Source organism: Hipposideros armiger, unplaced genomic scaffold, assembly GCF_001890085.2.
Source record: "Hipposideros armiger isolate ML-2016 unplaced genomic scaffold, ASM189008v1 scaffold_72, whole genome shotgun sequence".
Taxonomy (NCBI): domain Eukaryota; kingdom Metazoa; phylum Chordata; class Mammalia; order Chiroptera; family Hipposideridae; genus Hipposideros; species Hipposideros armiger.
In genome coordinates, this window is record NW_017731422.1 from 289,058 (window position 1) to 307,009 (window position 17,952).

At 42.0% G+C, this 17,952-nt stretch overlaps 1 protein-coding gene across 6 annotated transcripts in view; it reads left to right on the forward strand.

Annotated features, from left to right (window-relative positions):
• RCAN2 (regulator of calcineurin 2) overlaps positions 1-9,858 on the forward strand; it is a 279,300-nt gene extending 269,442 nt beyond the window's left edge. For 5 of the 6 annotated variants that reach the window (XM_019642760.1, XM_019642757.1, XM_019642759.1 and 2 more), the window contains one exon: positions 7,257-9,857. In XM_019642760.1, coding sequence (XP_019498305.1) covers positions 7,257-7,417 — 161 coding nt within the window. In that variant the 3' untranslated portion in view covers positions 7,418-9,857. Of the gene's footprint in view, positions 1-7,256 lie in introns of all 6 variants that reach the window. The other variant, XM_019642762.1, reaches the window with a different exon arrangement.
• Positions 9,859-17,952: the final 8,094 nt, after the last annotated feature.

Genomic DNA, 17,952 nt, shown 5'->3' on the forward strand with positions numbered 1-17,952 from the left:
AACACTTTGGGCCCCAAACCAAACCAAAGCAAACCAGCATCTGCCATGCCAGGATTGGCGGAAGGTTAAAAGACATGGTGAGCTCAAATACTGGCCAGTGCCGGGTAGAGGGAAGAAAGAACAAGTTCACCCGTGTCCCTGCTCCCCTCGCGCTTTCCCTGCTTCCGGCACGTCACCCTCCTTCCCACCGCTCCCATTTGTCTGAGAGGTCGATCAGGGCCAGGCATCTACATCGTTTATACAGTCGACAAGGGAACAGCGAACGGGCTTGGCGCCCCCTGGCCTTTCCTCTCGCTGCCAAATCTGATTCCATCCTAAACCTAACACTTGACAGGAAAGGGAATCTAAGTGTGAACCCCTTGCAAGCCCATTTCAGATCATTCTGAACTCTTCCCACCATCTCTGTGTTCACGCTCACCAACGGGCAGGTGTGTTCAGTAAAACTAACACACCTACAAATTCCGTTTTTACTTATTGTGTAGACCGGGACCGATGCTTCCTACTTCCTCCTGGAAAAAAAAAAGTCACAATTCCAGTAAAAATCCGCTGGGTATAGGATTGCAGTGCCTTTTAAACACGACCAAGCCTAAAATGATTTTAATATTGAATTTCCATTCTTCTTCTTAATCAAGTATAAAGAGCCCTTCATCTAAACTAATGTTAGGTGCTCAGCAAACAGCCCAGCGCAGTTCCGTCCAAGGGTCCTGTTGGAAATGTCCTTGGCACTTGCCCTGATAAGTCATCCATTCTTAAAATTCAGGCTAGATTAATAACCAACACGTGTTTTTTCCCTGTTTGGTTCAGAACTCACTGAGAGTGAGGTAAGAAGTGCAACAGGTGAGCTCAATAATGCCATCTTTGTTTCTGATAAAAGACTGGGGCTGAGAATGTGATTTCACTGAGCACCCGCCAGGGATTCCTAATGCTGAAATCCGGAACCATGCAGTGTCCCTCACCCTGTCACAGAGATGGAGAACAACAGACTGCCCCACACAGGGCAGGGTCTTTTCTGCTGGGCTCAGCACATGGCTCAGATCAGAGCAGAGCACAGGCGCTTTGCAGGCAGAATGGCTCAAAGAAAAAGGGGGGAGACAGAAAACTGAGCATTTCCAGATTTTTTCCCCAAAGTTACCCATCAGGTGTCGCCCTTCTTCCACCAGAAGGGGCCAGAGAGAGAGTTCCCAGTGGCATGCTAATGGAGCCCCCTCCACATTGCAAGAAACCACTGGAACTGGTGAAGTATCCACTCTAACATAGCCCTTGAGCAGGGGAAAAAGAGGGGGGAAAAAACACTAACAGGCAATTAATTTCAACTCAATTGTAGTGGCTTAGCTTGCTTCTAAACAAAAGGAATTGTATGACCCATGACTTATCAAATGCTATGTAACAAACTCTCCCAAAGTGAAGGACTTAAAACAACAATCATTTATTTTGCCCACAAATCTATTTGGGCAGCTATTTGGGCAGGGCTCAGGGGACAGTTCATCTCGGCTCCATGCATTGTTGCTGGGGCAGCTTAGCTGAGGACAGGCGGATCAACTTTGCAGGTGGTTCACTCACGTGGTTGGCAGGTGGCTGTTGGCTGATAGCTCAGATGGGCTGTGGGTCAAGGACCCTGGTCCCAACCAATATGAGCCTCTTCATAGGCCTCTTGGGCTTCCTTACAACATGGAGGTGAGGCTCTAGGAGTGAGCATCCAACAGAGCAAGGTGAAGTGGGTGCATTTTAGTGATCTAACTCAGAAGTCACACGGCCTGCTTCTGCCATACTATATTAGTACCAGATTTGAAGAGAGGGATTGCAAGATTCCTGAAGAACCATGTTGGGCAAGAAATAGTATGACCATCTTCGCAAAACACCATCTGCTACAACACGTAATTTTCCTGTTGAGAATTCAATATGGGAGATAATAAAGTTAAAGCAAGAAGGAAACATAGAGGATCTGTTTCCAGAGTCCAAAGCTACCGTAAGAGATGTAAATTAACGCAGTCTATAGTTTATAGTCCTTTTTGTTTTACAATGTATTAAGCATTGTCTTTTGAGAGGATTCATTGTCAAGGAGACCGTGCCTAGAAAAACTAGCAACAGGCCAAACAAAAAGAAGCAAGATGCAAAAGGAATAAAACAGTCTTCTTTCACTAGAGAACCAATAGTCACTAAAAATCTGAGTGGCCGTGAAAATGTATTAAAAGTAAAAGTTAAAACTTGGCTCCCTTTCAGTAGAGTCTCTTGTAGAATATAAAAACAGTGGGAATAATGAGAAACAGGCCTGGAGATTAATTACGAGAACATTCGTTGAAGTCAGACATGGTTTGATTGAGTTTGATTGAATCCTGGCTCTGCCATTTACTTGCCATGTGATCTCACTTTCCTTCTGTATGAACTAGACATTATACAACCTGTGTCACAGAACTGCTGTCCCAATTAAATGTCTAACTTATGTGAAGTACTTAAAGCTGTGTCTGGCCTTTGGTAAGTGCTCAGTAAATAGTAGTTATGCTTAAGGCAGATGGCCACTTTCTATGACCCCCTCCTATGTCCTAGCACTGAGAGCACACTGAAAATAAGAGAAATGCCTGCACTTAAGAAGTTTGCAGCTCAGTTGAAAAGCTAAAGCTTATACAAGTTTAATTACAGGAGACAAATTCATATATGCATATGGACTGGACATCACACAAGTAGGCCATAAAGGTCAAGCTCAGGCCTTCATAAATCTGTAACACACGTACTGAGCCCTTGCATGCACCCTAAGCTGCAGCAATCACAAAAGAAGTTTAAGACCTGGCTTACGTGGTTTGCAATACAAAATATCACCAGATAAAATAACCAATGAGTAATACAAAAGGTGATATAATCAAGCATTATAAATACTTAGTCCACACTATCTCAGAAAAAGAAAATCAGACATCTCATTCAAAAGGCAACTTAAGATTTTTCCTTCTCGTGGGACTAGAAGTATGGAAATGTGTAGGAAGAGATCAGAAAAAGGAGAGAAACTCACCACTGAGGAGAGAAAGGGGACAGTGGTCAAGGGAAAAAGGATCATTCAATTTTGAGGATCAGAATTCATGGCACCCCACTGTTATTTGAACTGTGGGATCCAGCAGGTCACCATCCACCCCTTACTGCTGTTTCCAACAGCGACCCCACTGAGTGAAAGCTCTTTGCAATTAATTGTTCAGCTGCTTCATTCTTTAACTATTGTGTAGTGTGACTAGATTAGTTCATCCTATTGAAAACCAGAAGTTATTTGGGGGGCAGGGAAGGGGCAGCACTGACCACTATATCACCTTAAATTATCATATCACGTGTCTCTGGAGGGCTGTATAAAATATTTAACATGTATTTCACTATTTCGTAGTGTCCCAGGGATGTGTCCCAGTAAAATTTCCATTTTACTGATGTGGAAAATTGAGGCTTAGCAATGTTGTATAACCTTCAGAGTCACATCACTAGTAAGAGATCAGCTGAAGTTTCCAAATGTTTTTAGGAAGGTTATTCTGACAGGGAAGATTACTTCCTGTGATGAAGAAACCAGTTGAGAGTGCTCTGCAGGGGACGAGGTGAACCCTGGATAGGTCATTACAAGCAGGGTGTGGGGAGACAGCACACGGAGAAATGCTTCAAAGTGCCATTCAGTAATGCTCAGTGACTTAACTGCAATGGATGAAAGAGAGATGATTCAAGAATGACGGACTCTATGGAATCGCATGTAGAAGGCTGGAAGAAAGATGGAGCCTGTAAGAGAAATGTGATAGCCGGGAAAGAAAGATAGATTGACAAGGAAAATAAAGCATTCTACTTCTTGTAGGGACAGGAGTGGGAGCTCATGTTGTTCCAGAGAAAGAATCTTCCGAGAGCAGCAATAATTCCGAGGAATAAAGAAAATCTTTTCATTTTGCTGGTGGTAGTTTCCTTTTGCTGTGCAAAAACTTTTCAGTTTGATGTAGTCCCATTTGTTTATTTTTTTCTTTTGTTTCCCTTGCTCAAGGCGATAGATCAGAAAAAAAATATTACTAAGAGCAATGTCAAAGCTTATTGCCTATGTTTTCTTCCAGGAGTTGTATGGTTTCAGTTCTTACATTTAAGTCTTTATTCCATTTTGAATGTATTCCTCTATATGTAGCCCTATGTTCATTGCAGCATTATTTATAATAGCCAAGATATGGAAGCAACCTAAGTGCCCATCAATAGATGATTGGATAAAGAAGATGTGGTCCATATATACAATGGGATATTACTCAGCCATAAGAAAGAATGAAATCTTACCATTTGCGACAACCTGGATGGACCTAGAGGATATTTTGCTAAGTGAAACAAGTCAGACTGAGAAAGACAAATACCATGTGATCTCACTTATATGTGGAATCTAAAGAACAAAATAAATGAACAAACAAAACAAAGGCAAACTCATAGATACAGAGAACAAACTGATGGTTGCCAGAGGGGAGGGGTGCTGGGGAGCTGGGTGAAAAAGGTGACGGGACTAAGAGATATAAACTGGTAGTTACAAAATAGTCACAGGGATGTAAAGTACAGAATAGAGAATATAGTCAATAATGTTGCAACAGCTATGTATAGTGTCATGTGGGTACTAGACTAATCAGGGGAATTGCTGCGTAAGTTACATAAATATCTAACCACTATGCTATACACCTGAAACTAATATAAAATAATATTGAATGACAACTTCAACTGAAAAAAATAAATAAATAATTTTTATATATAAATAAAATAAAGCAAGCCTTCACCTTGTGCCCGCTAGATTTTGCTGTATTTTGAAAGCCTCCACTGCAGGGATTCCATCTGTTCCTGGCAGAATCCAAACAAGGACTTGTCCTGGGAGGCAATGAAGTCCCCTCCATCACAGAAAATTTTCTTATTAGGAATCTGAGTCTGCATTCTGCTTCTCTACATGTAAATATAGTTTTATCTATATTATCAGCCCACCCTTAACATGTCTGCATTATGCTGATTTTTGTAAACGATGTATAATCATACCCATTATTTTAGAATTCAAGAAGGGACCAACTCAGGGCCCATATGCAAAAGGTGACTTGATGGAGAACTTCCAGGGGCCTTGGGTCAAAAGTCTGGGATTGTGCCAAAAGTACATGACCACGTCCTACAGCACCCTGGTCAGCACAGGGACCCAACCTCCTCTCTCCTGAGAATGGGAAGCAGCCTGTGGGCATCTCCACTTCCTCCAGACTTGCAGGAACCTGGAAGTTGTCACCAACCTGTCTCCACCCACTCAGGAAAAGAGACAGAACTTTGGCATCTATTTTGAGCAGTGGCCAAGCCTACATCAGTTCCAAAGGCCTGAATGAGAATTTATACTACATTTATTTATACATTTGAATTGATACAGAGGATTTTGTCTTTTCATGGCTAGAGATTGGTTTCATGGGGATAGCTGGAAAACTCTGATGAATGCATTTTCTGAGGGCTTTTGATCCTGGCTCCTTTCTGCTCCCAGGGGAAAGGACAGATTGAATGCAGATTAGAGGAGTGAGCGTGTGATGGGTGAGACTCTGCTTGTCCTTTCCAAGACATGCTTCTCTACTAGGCCCTGCTCACTGCACTGAGACAGGACCTGCCCCATCTATGGACTCCTTATCCCCTACCGAACCCAGCTGGTCTCCATGCAGGGTGACAGCATTGACGTCAGCCAGCCCTCATGGTAGAGGAATAAGCTGAAGCCCAAAGGGAAAGAGAGGCCAAAAAACAGAGAAATTCAATCCAGCAAGACCAAAGCTATTTCTTTTGATTTTGTGGGCTCTCAACAACTGTTAAGCTTTGCTGGGTTTTAATAGTAAGAAAGTTTCCAAAAATAGAATAATGAAACATCAAAGTTCATGGGATCGCAGCAATAATTTATCTCTACTACCAAGCAATATGGCTTTGTTAACTCCACGTGCAAGTTGCCCCGCCCCCTCCCTTGTCCTGAATGGGCCCCCAGCACACGTAGACTGAGAGGAAAGCACCCACTTTGGAAGCGGTCAGCTCATTGCAACCAGAGCAATCTTTAAGGGAATGTTCTTTATCCAAGCCAGAGCAACAACATGGTTTAATCAAAAGGCTAGCTTCATTATGTATATCTTACTACTATTTAAGAAAAAAATAAAAAAAGCTAGTATCTTACCAACACATGAGGAATGGGGCAGGGTGTCCGGCATGGCAGCTCCCTGGCTAGGGCCCCTGTGTCACCGCCTCACTCTCCCAGGTCCCGCAATCTCCACACTTGCTCTGCTATGGCAGGTTGTTTTCTGTTAACCCCGCATCAGAAGACAAGAGACTGCTTCCTGCTTCATCCCTGCGTCACAACCAGCAGAGCCATGCATGGGACTATGGCGGCCACTAGTGTTTCTTCCAACGGTGTTTCCTCCAAACGTGCGAAGAACCCTTAGAAAGAACCCTATCCATAAAAATAAAAATAAGAGCCGCCTCGTTTGATGACTCAGGCATCATTTCTTCCTCTGTCTCTTGTGTGAGGGCATCTCTCATTCAGAATTGCAAGGCATGGCCTCTCCTCTCTCTGAGATTCCCTAAATCTTACCTTCCCTCCTGGATCAAAGCCAGATACCACCCAGTCCAAGAACCTTGCCTGTTATCCTCCTTCTGGAATGGAAAGCGCCCTTTCTGGGCGGCTAGAACAAGTATCGTCAGTTCCAGGCCTGGGATACGCTTTATGTGCTACTGTGCACATCTTGGTGAAAACAGCAAAGTCGGTGTTAGGTTCCTGTAGGTACAGTGTTGAATTCTGGGAGCTGACGTCAGACAAGGAGGAGCATTGAGAATGCAATAAGTATCAAAGCTCTTCCAAGTCATGCTGGAAAGGATGTGAACATTCAGAGTCAGCTAATGTCATGGGTTGAATTATGTCCCGCCAAAAGATGTTGAAGCCCTAATTTCTGTGAATGTGACCTTATTTGGAATTAGGGTCTTTGCAGATGATTGAGTTAAAATGAGGCTATTAGGGTGGGCCCTATTTCAAGATGACTGGTGTCCTTATGAAAAGGGGAAATTGGGATGCTGGCTCTCCTACAGGGAGAATGCCATGGGAAGACTGGAGTTATGGCTGCCATGAGCCAAGGAACTGCCAGAAGCTAGAACAGAGCCCAGGAATAGGTCCTTCCCTCGCATCTTCAGAGGGAGCGTGGTCCTATCAACATCTGGATATTGGATTTCTAACCTCCAGAACTCGAGTCAGTCAACTTTGGTTGTTTAAGCCACTCACTGTTCTTGCTTTTCAGGAGAGAAATATGAGCTCCATGCAGGGACTGAGTCCACCCCAAGTGTCGTCGTGCACGTGTGTGACAGTGACATTGAGGACGAAGAGGATCCAAAGACTTCCCCAAAGCCCAAAATCATCCAAACCCGACGTCCCGGCCTGCCACCTTCCGTGTCCAACTGAGCTCGCCGCTCCGCCTCGACGATAATATCTGTCTTTTCTTTATCATGCTTTTTTTCTCCCCTGTTGTTTGTCGAAAAAAAAAAAAAAAGGAATTGCCTTTAAATCCCTGGGTGTTTGGTTGTTTGAGATTCCTTCCTTGTAATCAAGCCTCTCGGACAAAAGGGCTAGGAAAAGGTGATACGTTTCCTGATCATATCATACCCATAAAGTATAATCCATTATTTAGAAGGTTCTAGAAAAAAAAAAAGTAGTATTTTCTTACTAAACAATCAGCACGGTCTAGATCTTCATTCTCTCATGGTGATCCAAGCCAGAGGCATCAGTAACAGATAGCACCTGTGTTGTTTATGAGGCGTTTCAGTCTGTCCTAACATGTACGTATTGTTTTTTTTCCTGGCCACTTAAGTAGGACCATATGTAAACTTGACTTTGACTGCATGAGATATTCCTACCTGGTCTCACTCAGTCCTCTGCATCCCTACATTCCCAGGACATGCATGATCACCAGCATTTATTTTCATGATTTGAGGATATACTATAACTCACAGATTGTCAGCATCCAGCCATGTCCTATCTAGATTAGAAAAACTATCGGCGTTGTCCAGCTCGACAAGCCTGGGTATATTCACTATTTTGAGTCAATACTTCATAACTCTGTTAAAATTCCTGGAAGCAAAACTGAGCTTGGCCCCAAAGATATTCCTCAGTAGATTTTGAACACCACTTCCGTGTAGAACTTTCCCAGCCTCACTTGCGAGGCTTGTCCAGGGTGATAGAGACCGATTTCAGACAAACCTATTTATTACAGAAGTTTCACGGTGTCTGAACGATTGTTTTTTCTCTTTGTATATTTGTACAAATGTTTCAGCCGTGCTTTTAAAATCTGGATGTTTTTTATTTAGTGATTGTTCAGCCATTAGCTGCTTAAAAACATAATATATGCATTGCTTATGAATGCATTCATATAATAATACAGATAATCTGATAATATTACGCTCTATTATGGATAATGCTGAATTTTGAAAGGGCACAAAACTTCTCATGCCAATATGTAAATGATTAGCCAACATCTTTGCTATCAAGGCGACTTGTTTTTAAATAAAGTGAAGATGCGAATGTCAGTTGTAGATAATTTGGATGAAGCTAAATCTCCGGAATGTAGCAGCCGCTGAGCATATTAAGAGGGAAAGGGTGAGAGAGAAACGTATGCTGATCCTACTCATGAAATGCCCGTATTGCTCCAAAATGTATTTGTTTTCGATACATGTGATTTTTCTATTTCTCTAGCCCAAAGTGCATTACAGAAGATACACCTATAGAACCATTCATTACCTTCTGCTATATGTGCCAGGCCTCATCTACTCCTGTACATTAATGAATTACTTTAGATGCAAATGCCAATTACTACGACGGAGTGGGGAAATAACTTTCATTACCCAAGCCTCAGAAAAACACACAAGAACAATAACCCAGCCAACCAATGGAAGGATTGTTGTGGTTTTAGACTAAGGTGTATGTTAGTTTCATCAGAAACTTAAACCGTAGACAGATCACTCAGAAATTAAAGTCCGTTCTACTGTGAATATAGCAATATAGTACTGGACACAGTACAGGTGAAACTGAGGATAGTGTTGCCTGTAAAATCCTGAGTTTCCATAAGAAAAATGAAGGCTCCTCTTAAAAATAAAATCTGAGGGGTGTATAATAAGCAAATGCTCTGACTTTCCTTTGCTGTGGAGATTTTTGGTTTTTCATTGACAAATGAAAGACTAGACTTAATGGTGGAGAAACGTTGCCCTCTAGTGGAAGAAATATTGCCCTCAGCTATTGAGATGAACGGAGAACTGCGGCTGTCAGCCATTTTGTGCTGAATCTCCTCCTTCATCTGTGGGTTGTTTGTCTTTTTAAGCTACTCAGAATTTTCAGGATGCGGGTTCTAAAGAAATCTGGATGAGAGAAAATATTTGGAAATGATTTTTAAATGTTTTAAAACGGATATATCAGACATTTGCAACCAAATTTAGTAAAAGTTGAAATGACCGGTCTGTGTGGTCATAAAATGAAAACTCAGTGGAGTGTGTGACCTACATGGTTAGTCTTGGTGAAATTTATTGCAAAGTGTCAATGTTAATCTGTCTCAGATCAAGTAATTCTTCCATTAGGTTGGATTTGGAGAGCGAGGAAGAGGAACTTTTCCAGAAGAGTGGTAAGAAGCAGGAAGAACTCCTTGAAGTGTTTCAGTGGAAGCTCCTAGCACTGTGAAAGTCAGACTTGCCTCAGCATTTCCATGACGCACATTATGCAAACTTCTTTAGCACTATTTTAAGTTTGAAAAGTTTAAATATGGAGGGGAGGGGGGAGATTTCCACCACCTGAATCATCTGTGCACGTGTATAGCTCAAAGAGCTTAGACTTCAAATATACCTGGTGAATGACTCTTTGTCCATGTGGTGTAATTTCTGTGTTGTCTGCCTGCGTTGAATACTTTTGAGTGCTAATTGTGGAGGAATGCAATTCAGCCTATAGTCTTTCTAAGAAATTACCCAAGAGATGAGGTTAATTCATCTGAGCTCTTCCTGAAAGGAGCAGGGGTGGAAGCTGGTTGGAAGCCATGTCATGAAGGAAAAGGAATTTGAGCAAGGCCTAAAAGGATGGGTTGGGCTCTGATGAGCGGAAGTGGGAGCGCCCCCTGTCTTATTGTCATGCTTCCGCCATCTTAGCCCTAAAAGACATTTAAGTGTACCAGGGCCCTCTTATAACATCTACCCAACTCTATGCTTTAGTTTGAAACACTATCAGTGACCCAAAGTAGATAAAAATGTGTTGCATAGATTCAAAAAGCACTATCATAAAATATCAGTACCTTGTATTTCATTAAAATTAAGAGCATGTGTTCATCAAATTACACCATTAGGAGAGTGAAAAAGAAAGCCACAGACTGGGAGAAGATATTTACAAGGTATATATATATAGTTGTTAAACAACTCATACCCAAAATGTAAAACAAAACAAAAAACAAAAAAACTCCCACAAATCGATAAGCAAAAGACAATTCATTTGTAAAAAAAATGATCAAAATATTTAGTCAAGTACTTCACATACTTAGGGAATTCATACATACACATACCTAAAATACCCATATGTCCCATAAACATTAAAAAAGTATTCAACATCATTTTTCATCAGAGAAAGGCAATTCAAAATCTCAAAAGTATATACCACACACCTAGCAGAATGGCCAAAATTGAGTATGGGGAAATATGAAGTGCTGGTGACGATATAGAACAAGGAATATATGCTGGTGACGTCTCCCTGGAACACTCTTTGGTAGTATCTAGTAAGGCTAATCATATGCCTATCTGGGAGCCATTCCACTCTAGGACATACACCCAGTAGATACAAGTTCTCACATTTACTAAAGCACTTAACTCCTAGACAATAATGTCCTCAGCAGCACTGCTTATAATAGCCATTACCTGGATACAACCCAAATGTCCTTCAACTGTAGAATGGATAAATAAGCTGTGATGTATTCACAAAAAGGAATATTACAAAGCAATAAGAAACACAAATTACTGAGACGTATAACAAAATGGATGGATCTCAAAATCATGCTTTTGAGTAGAAAAAGACAGACATGAAACAATATATGATGCATGCATCCATTTATGATGTTAAGTAGCAGTCAAAACTTACCTATATTGATAGAAATTATAACAGTGGTTACCTTTTGGAGGGTATTGACTGAGAGGGGACACATGGGAGCCTTCTGGGGTGCTATAAACACACTACATCTTCATCTAGATTTCCGTGGAAGTATACATATGTAAAATTCATTTAAAATGTGAGCAATATACTGTATGTAAACTGTACCTCAGCTGAAACAAAACCATTATGAGAATAGGAGAAAGGAGCTGTTAGTTGCAAAAATAATTTGGAATATCCCCTCATCCTAAAACACATCCATCTTAACATTTGGGAGGCATTTCCATATATACAAAGCCTTCTTTTAAAATCTATAGAAAAGTATGTTATAAACTAGAAAACATAGGACTTAAGCATTGGATGAGACACTGTTAATTCAAGTGACAAATATTTACCAAGGACCTACTGTGTACCTGACACTGGGTTTCCAGTGGTGAACAAGATGGATATTGTCCCTGCCATTTCAAGGAGTAGAATCGAGTGTGGGAAAGAGACAATAAATGAGAAACAAGCAGAAAAATAATTATAAATTCTGGTAGGTGAGCACAGTAAAGAAAAGCAAGAACGGACTATGAGAATAGAGTATAAAAGTGATGGATCATGGTCTGAAGAGGTGACCTTGAAATTGAACTAAAGAAGGAAACTGGCCATTGAAGTGCTAGAAGAGCATTCCAGGCAGCAGGGGTGATGTCCAATGATTTGGAAAGGCCTCCTCATACTGGAGGAACCTAAAAGTTCCTCAGTATGGCAGAAGCACAGAGAATGAGTGTGGCCTCAAATGAAGTTGGGAAAGGGTGCAGGGTCTGGGCTCTGTAGAGCTCGGTAGGCTAAGCTTGGAATTCATTTTAAACACAAGGAGAAGGGTTTTCAGTGGAGGAATTTTATGACTCAATTTCATCTTGGGGGACATCCTGTTCTAATAGAAGCTCCCTAACACAAAGCCACAGCCCTAAATGTCCAGATACACTAGTGTAGAAGATGGACCCCCTACTACCCACTTTAGGTTTGAAAAAAGAGCTTTACTAGCTGTGTTCATCACTGCAGTCTTATCTACCAAACAAATTCTCAGCAACCAACATCAATATGAGTGCCTTTCAGGGTTCTAGAAAATTTGCTTTTTTTTTTTTTTTCTTTCTATCCTTTGAGTCATTTAGAAGGCCTTGGTGCAAACAAGGGGGTGCAGAGCAGGTGATAAAGAATGATAAGTCAGTGATTCAGGAAAACATTCATTTAGCTGCTGGTACAGTGTGTCCCTGCCAGAAGCCACTGTGCAGAGCGTCACTGAACACTTGGCAGACTCTCCCCTTATATTTATGCAATCTGAGAAAGGGAAAATTTCAAGCAAAAAGTTTTCTCTCAAACTCATTCCTCTGCTCCTTTCAAAGATAGTCTGGGGAAATGTGATTGGAGTTGATTCAGGAGATCTTCTGCCCCTAAAAGGAAACCATATCCAAGGTTGTGTGTTCCTGTGTGTACATGTGTGTACGGGTGTGTGTATGTGTGTATGCGTGTGTGTCCAAGTGCATTTGGTATAAATTGGAAATAAACCCAGAGTAGGCTGAAGTGGTTGAAATATTCTGTGCTAAAAGTTTTCATGCACAATACTTCCTTGGCTCTTTTGCACTATCTCCCATTCTCAGCCAATAATCAAGTTAGAAAACTTTTAGGGCTGGGCAGGACTTGGGGCCTCCTTGACTAGTTGCAACCATTAGTGCAATCATTATTGTTCCCCAAACAGACTTTGGATTTGCCTATGGCATCGTTTTATTCTTAAAACAAGACTTATAACTGTCTCACTAATTCTGCCAAGCTCAGCAGCTGGTAGGCCGCATGATGTGCTGTAGTGGGTACTGTGGTATGAGCCCCAGGCTTCCCTTTAGGGTAGAGGCACTCATGCCCCCACATGCTGGCGTGTTGGTGGCTCATGACCCTCCGCTGAGCGGTACTGCACTCATCTGCAGAGATTCTACCACCCACTCAAGGTCACATACCCCGACCCCAGAGAGAGCCTGCATACAGTAACTGGTCACGTTGGAGTGGGAAGGCCCAGTCCGACAGCTCTGAAGGGCCACCCCAGCTCCAGAGCTACTTGTGGGACTGGCCGAGGCCTCTGCATCTTAGTTCAACTCTCCCCTCTCCATAAACACACTTCCCTCACTCCCCACAGGTTGGGACACTAAGGGCTCCCCCAATAAACTCCCCCCTCTCAGAGTCTGTGTCCCAGAGAAACGATCCTAACACATCCTCAGTAGCCTTCGCGCCATCACCTGGAGCTCTCTGGAATTGTACAACCCATTTCCATTCATCCCGTTCGTTGCTTTTGTATTCCTGATATGGATCAGTGATACCAGGGATTGGTAGCTTTCCAAAAGCAGCACAACAAAACTCGATTCCATGCTTTCTCTGTGTTTTACGGCTGACTGCAGGGTGAGTGGAGAAGTGCTGCTAACAAGTCCCGTGGTGCAGGAGGAGGGCTCCTCCCCACACTGCGGTGGGTGAGACGGACGGTGAACACCTGCTCTGCTGCTGTCAGGACCCCTTATGGAAAAAAAAAATACACAGAGGGGTCTGTGGCCAGGAAGTCAGACCCCAAATTCTGACCTGTGTGTCACCTTTAGCCCATCCTTGTATATGGGAAAGGGACATAGGTTGTGTACACGACTTTAGGCAAGTTGCTAAAGTCCATGAAAGTTCGTTTCCTTTCTTGTAAAATGGGTATAATACCCCACCTTTGCCATGAGGACTTAATAAGATAATACTAATAACAGTAGCAATTATTATTGGTGACCAAGTTCACAAATTTTGGTGCCACATGACCTCAGGTCTTCCATTTAGTAAACTTGTGGTCTTCTGCAAGTTTCTCAGACTATGTCTTGGTTTACACTTCTGCAAAGAGGCAGGATGTTAGCATCTATCTCATAGAATTAGGAGGGATTAAATGAGAAAACACATACAGAACTGAGTGCATAGGAAGTCCATGACCAATGCTTTTTATGCACCAGGCCCCATGTGGAGCACTTGACATTCATACTCTCACTTAATCTTCATGGTGGTGATGTCATTACTCCTATTTTTCGTAAGTCATAATCATTGTTTGAGTGCTTATTCTGTGCCAAGGCCCCTTCTAAGTTCTTTACATTCTTACTTAATTCTATCAATGATCCTATGAGGAAAGTACTGATGTCCCACTTTACATGTGAGGTGACCAAAGCCCAGAAGAGCTACGTCCTTGATACTCAGTGTTCCATGCACTGCCTGTATCAGCAACCACACCCCCTAGGAGCTGGTTACATGCAGAGTCTCAGCCCCATCCCTGATCTCCTAAAGCAGAATCTGCATGTTAACAAGATCCTCGCTCCCATTATTCCTATGCACAGTACAATCTAGAAAACACTCAAGTTGAAGGGTTAAATCATACCCCTAGCAGAGCTATGACTGCAGAGCAGATACTTTGAACTACTTCTGTGTATACAGTGGTCATCAAAAAAAAAATTGCTCAGAGTATATAATTTCCCTTCCCCCAGTAATTATTAGTTTGACCAAGGTGCCTTCTCTGTCCCTTCCCACAGTCCATCCTTTCCATTTTGCTGTCCTTGTCATTTTGACAAAAATACCCAGGTATTGCTGCCATGCATCAGGCTCAGATAAAGCTCTGTCAAAGGCCATTCCAATGATCTCCAGGAAAAGTGCTTCCAAATAAGCTACAGTGTGGTTTCCAGAAAGGCAGTTACCCAGAAGCGCACCAGAGTTCTGAGAACCAGCTACTCCTGGCAATACTGAGAATAACAGGATGGTTTCAGGCAAGCAAGCAGTATATACTGGGCTAACACAAAAATAAAGCCATTTCCTCTTGCTAGAATAAGTGAACAGCCAAGAAAACCACCGTCTTTATTCTTATTCTTAGATACCATGCTAGGGATGTTGGAAACCATGTCAAGATATTGTTCCCACACTGATGAACCTGGTTGTAGAGTGTTGGTTCTCAACATCAGGAGTTTCCTAGGTAAAGTCTAAAACTGGCCCCCATACACAGAGGACAAGGAGAGAGCAAAGAAAGAGGCAGACCACTCTAGATTTGTAGGTGGAAGTTTAATAAGCAAGGGAACTTACATAAGAGGTTTGTTTTGGGTGTCTCTGAGCAGAGTGGATCTCCTCACCCACCTGCCAGCATCTTAAATGATTATATAGAGGCCTTAATGGGCTTCAGTCATGTTTTCAGTCCTGACGACCTCAACAACATATTACTCTCTCAAGGCTGCATCCTTGAAACTGCTCCTAGCATGTGAATGGTGGGCAGAGCGTATAATCCAAGGATGAGGGAAGGAGTGAGGAGCTTCCAATTGCCTGGGTCCGGCTCTTGGGTCAACTGGGGTCATGCTGTCTTGATGACCCCCTCCAACATAGGAAGCATAAGAGTTCCAAAAGCCAGAACCTAATCAAACTCTTGATTACAGTATTTGGGCAATAGCAGCAGAAGCCCCATTCCAGAAGGTTCTGAAAGTTTGGGGGAAAAGGGGCAGATGATGAGCTACAAGTAGTAACCAATCCTTCCCTTTACCTTCAACAAATGGATGCTATTTATGTATAGTTCACCACACTTCAATTACATTTTGCTATAACTTAGCAGAGGGGTGGTTCAAAGAGTGACCAGCTAAATACTAAGTAAAATGTAATAGGCATAAATGTGAAGTCCTACATTTAACTGTTTAAAAATATACAAGTATAAGAACGAAGTGCTCAATCTGAGAAGAGAAATATGATAAATATTTGAGGGCCTTAGTTAAGCAGAACCTCCAGGTGGAGGGGGAAAAATCTTCTATTTATGAGCCTTTTGTTTAAAATGGTAGATGGAACACATCTGTTTACTGCCCAACTGATCCTCTCAAATCTCTTGGAAATTACAGAAAAAGTCATCAAAAGAAAATATATATAATAGCTGTGAAAGCCAATCAAGGATAATCATCGGTTATCCACAAAATCTGAGTTGCTTCTGGAATGCAGAAAGCACATTAACAGAAAAACTAGCCACAACAGAAAAACTTATACAAGTGAAGGCTACCATGGATGCAAGAGCCGTGTTTTCCAGCTGAGCCTCAGAGAAACTCTGAGCCACAGAGAAGGAGTGGGCAGAAAATAAGAGAACTGCCTTGGGAAGGCCTGAGGCGCACTGAGCCCCTCCCCGCCACTGTCCTTGGCCACGCTGCATCATTGCCCCAGGGCCACATCCCCAAGGTTTGTTTTGTCACACAGTGAAAGGACTATCTGGTGAGTACTCCTAATGGGGTTTGGGGGCGCATCAGAGCCTCATAACCACTCTACCTGCACTGAACCCATGGATGAGGAAGATGTGCTCCCTAGTTTTGACATAGGATATCTTCCAGTAGCTTCCCTGACGAGAGAAGTTTGAAAGGCGAAATTTAAGAGACATTGCATGTCTGAAAATGTCATTATTGCACCTTCACACTTGAATGATAGTTTGGTTTGTTGGAATTCCTTCAGAATTTTGAGGGCATCGCTCTATTGCTTTCTCGCTTCTAGAAGCCCCATGCCATTCTCATTCCTGATTCTTCTATGTAGCCTTTATTTCGTCACTGGAAGCTTTTAGGACTGTGTTGTCCCAAACTGTTGTGAAATTGCATGTAGTAGGTACTTCATGGGCCCTTTCAATCTGAAAACTCGTATTGTTACCAGACCGAACCAGATCCAAATGCTTAGTAGTTGCCAACCAAAAGACAACTCTGAGATGATTTTATGAGACGGAACTATATTTCAAGCCAGCAAGCAAGGACACACCGGGGATCGTTCCCAGAGCAGTATGCCCCTGAACAAAGCATCTAATCTTTATTAGGGGAAATCAGGCATAAACATCAAGGTAGTAGACTTTGTCATTGCATGTAGAGGTGGGAATATTCCAGCACAGGCGCAGTCAGAAAACATGGCTATACGTACATCTTATGTTCAAACATGGCGGAAGATCTCTACCCCTGGGTGGAGATTTTAGTATTATAATGAGGGAAGTTCATGAGGTCACTGGAGGGTCCTTCAGGCTGTTCCAGCCGGTCTCGGGCGGTTTCAGGTGGTTCACCCTCTGGTCCTGCAAAACATCCTGGTTTTGTTCCTGAGAAGCAGTTCTAGCAGTCATCAATGTCAGGGATTGTATAGGAACAGATAAACATCTGACTAAGTATTGGTCTTTCTGTGAAACTTTCAGCAAATTACAAGATAGCATTACACAAACCTTATAAATTTTAGAGTGTGATCTAAGTGGGGTTACAGGTTCATCGAGGGAAAGTTATAAATGCTAACCACAGGTTAATCTATGCTAGGTTACCTGCTAGGCTACATGTGTAGGTTAGGTTACAATATCTTTCAATTATGGACACTTTTCTTCAACTAATTATTTGAAATGTTCCTTCTCTATATCATCTCTGTTCTCTTTTGAAATATTATTTGGATCTTATGTCATCTGAAATTATCCTCTAATTCTTTTTTTTAACCTCTCTCTCTACAATTTTCTATCTCATTCCTTTTTTGTTCTATTTTTCTGGAAAATTTCTTCAACTTTTTCTTCCAAATCCTCAATTTAATTTTTAATTTCTGTTGACATGTATTTAATTCTTACGAGTATTTTTCATTCTTGGAATGTTGTTTCTCTATTGCCTTCTGTTATTGTTTTATACAATATTGTCTCAGCACTCTGGAGACGTTTTGCTTTTTTTTCACTCTCTATTTCCTGCACATTTTCTTTCTTCTTATTTCTTGGTTTCTGTTCATTTGATCTCTCTCTCTCTCTCTCTCTCTCTCTCTCTCTCTCTCTCTCTCTCTCTCTC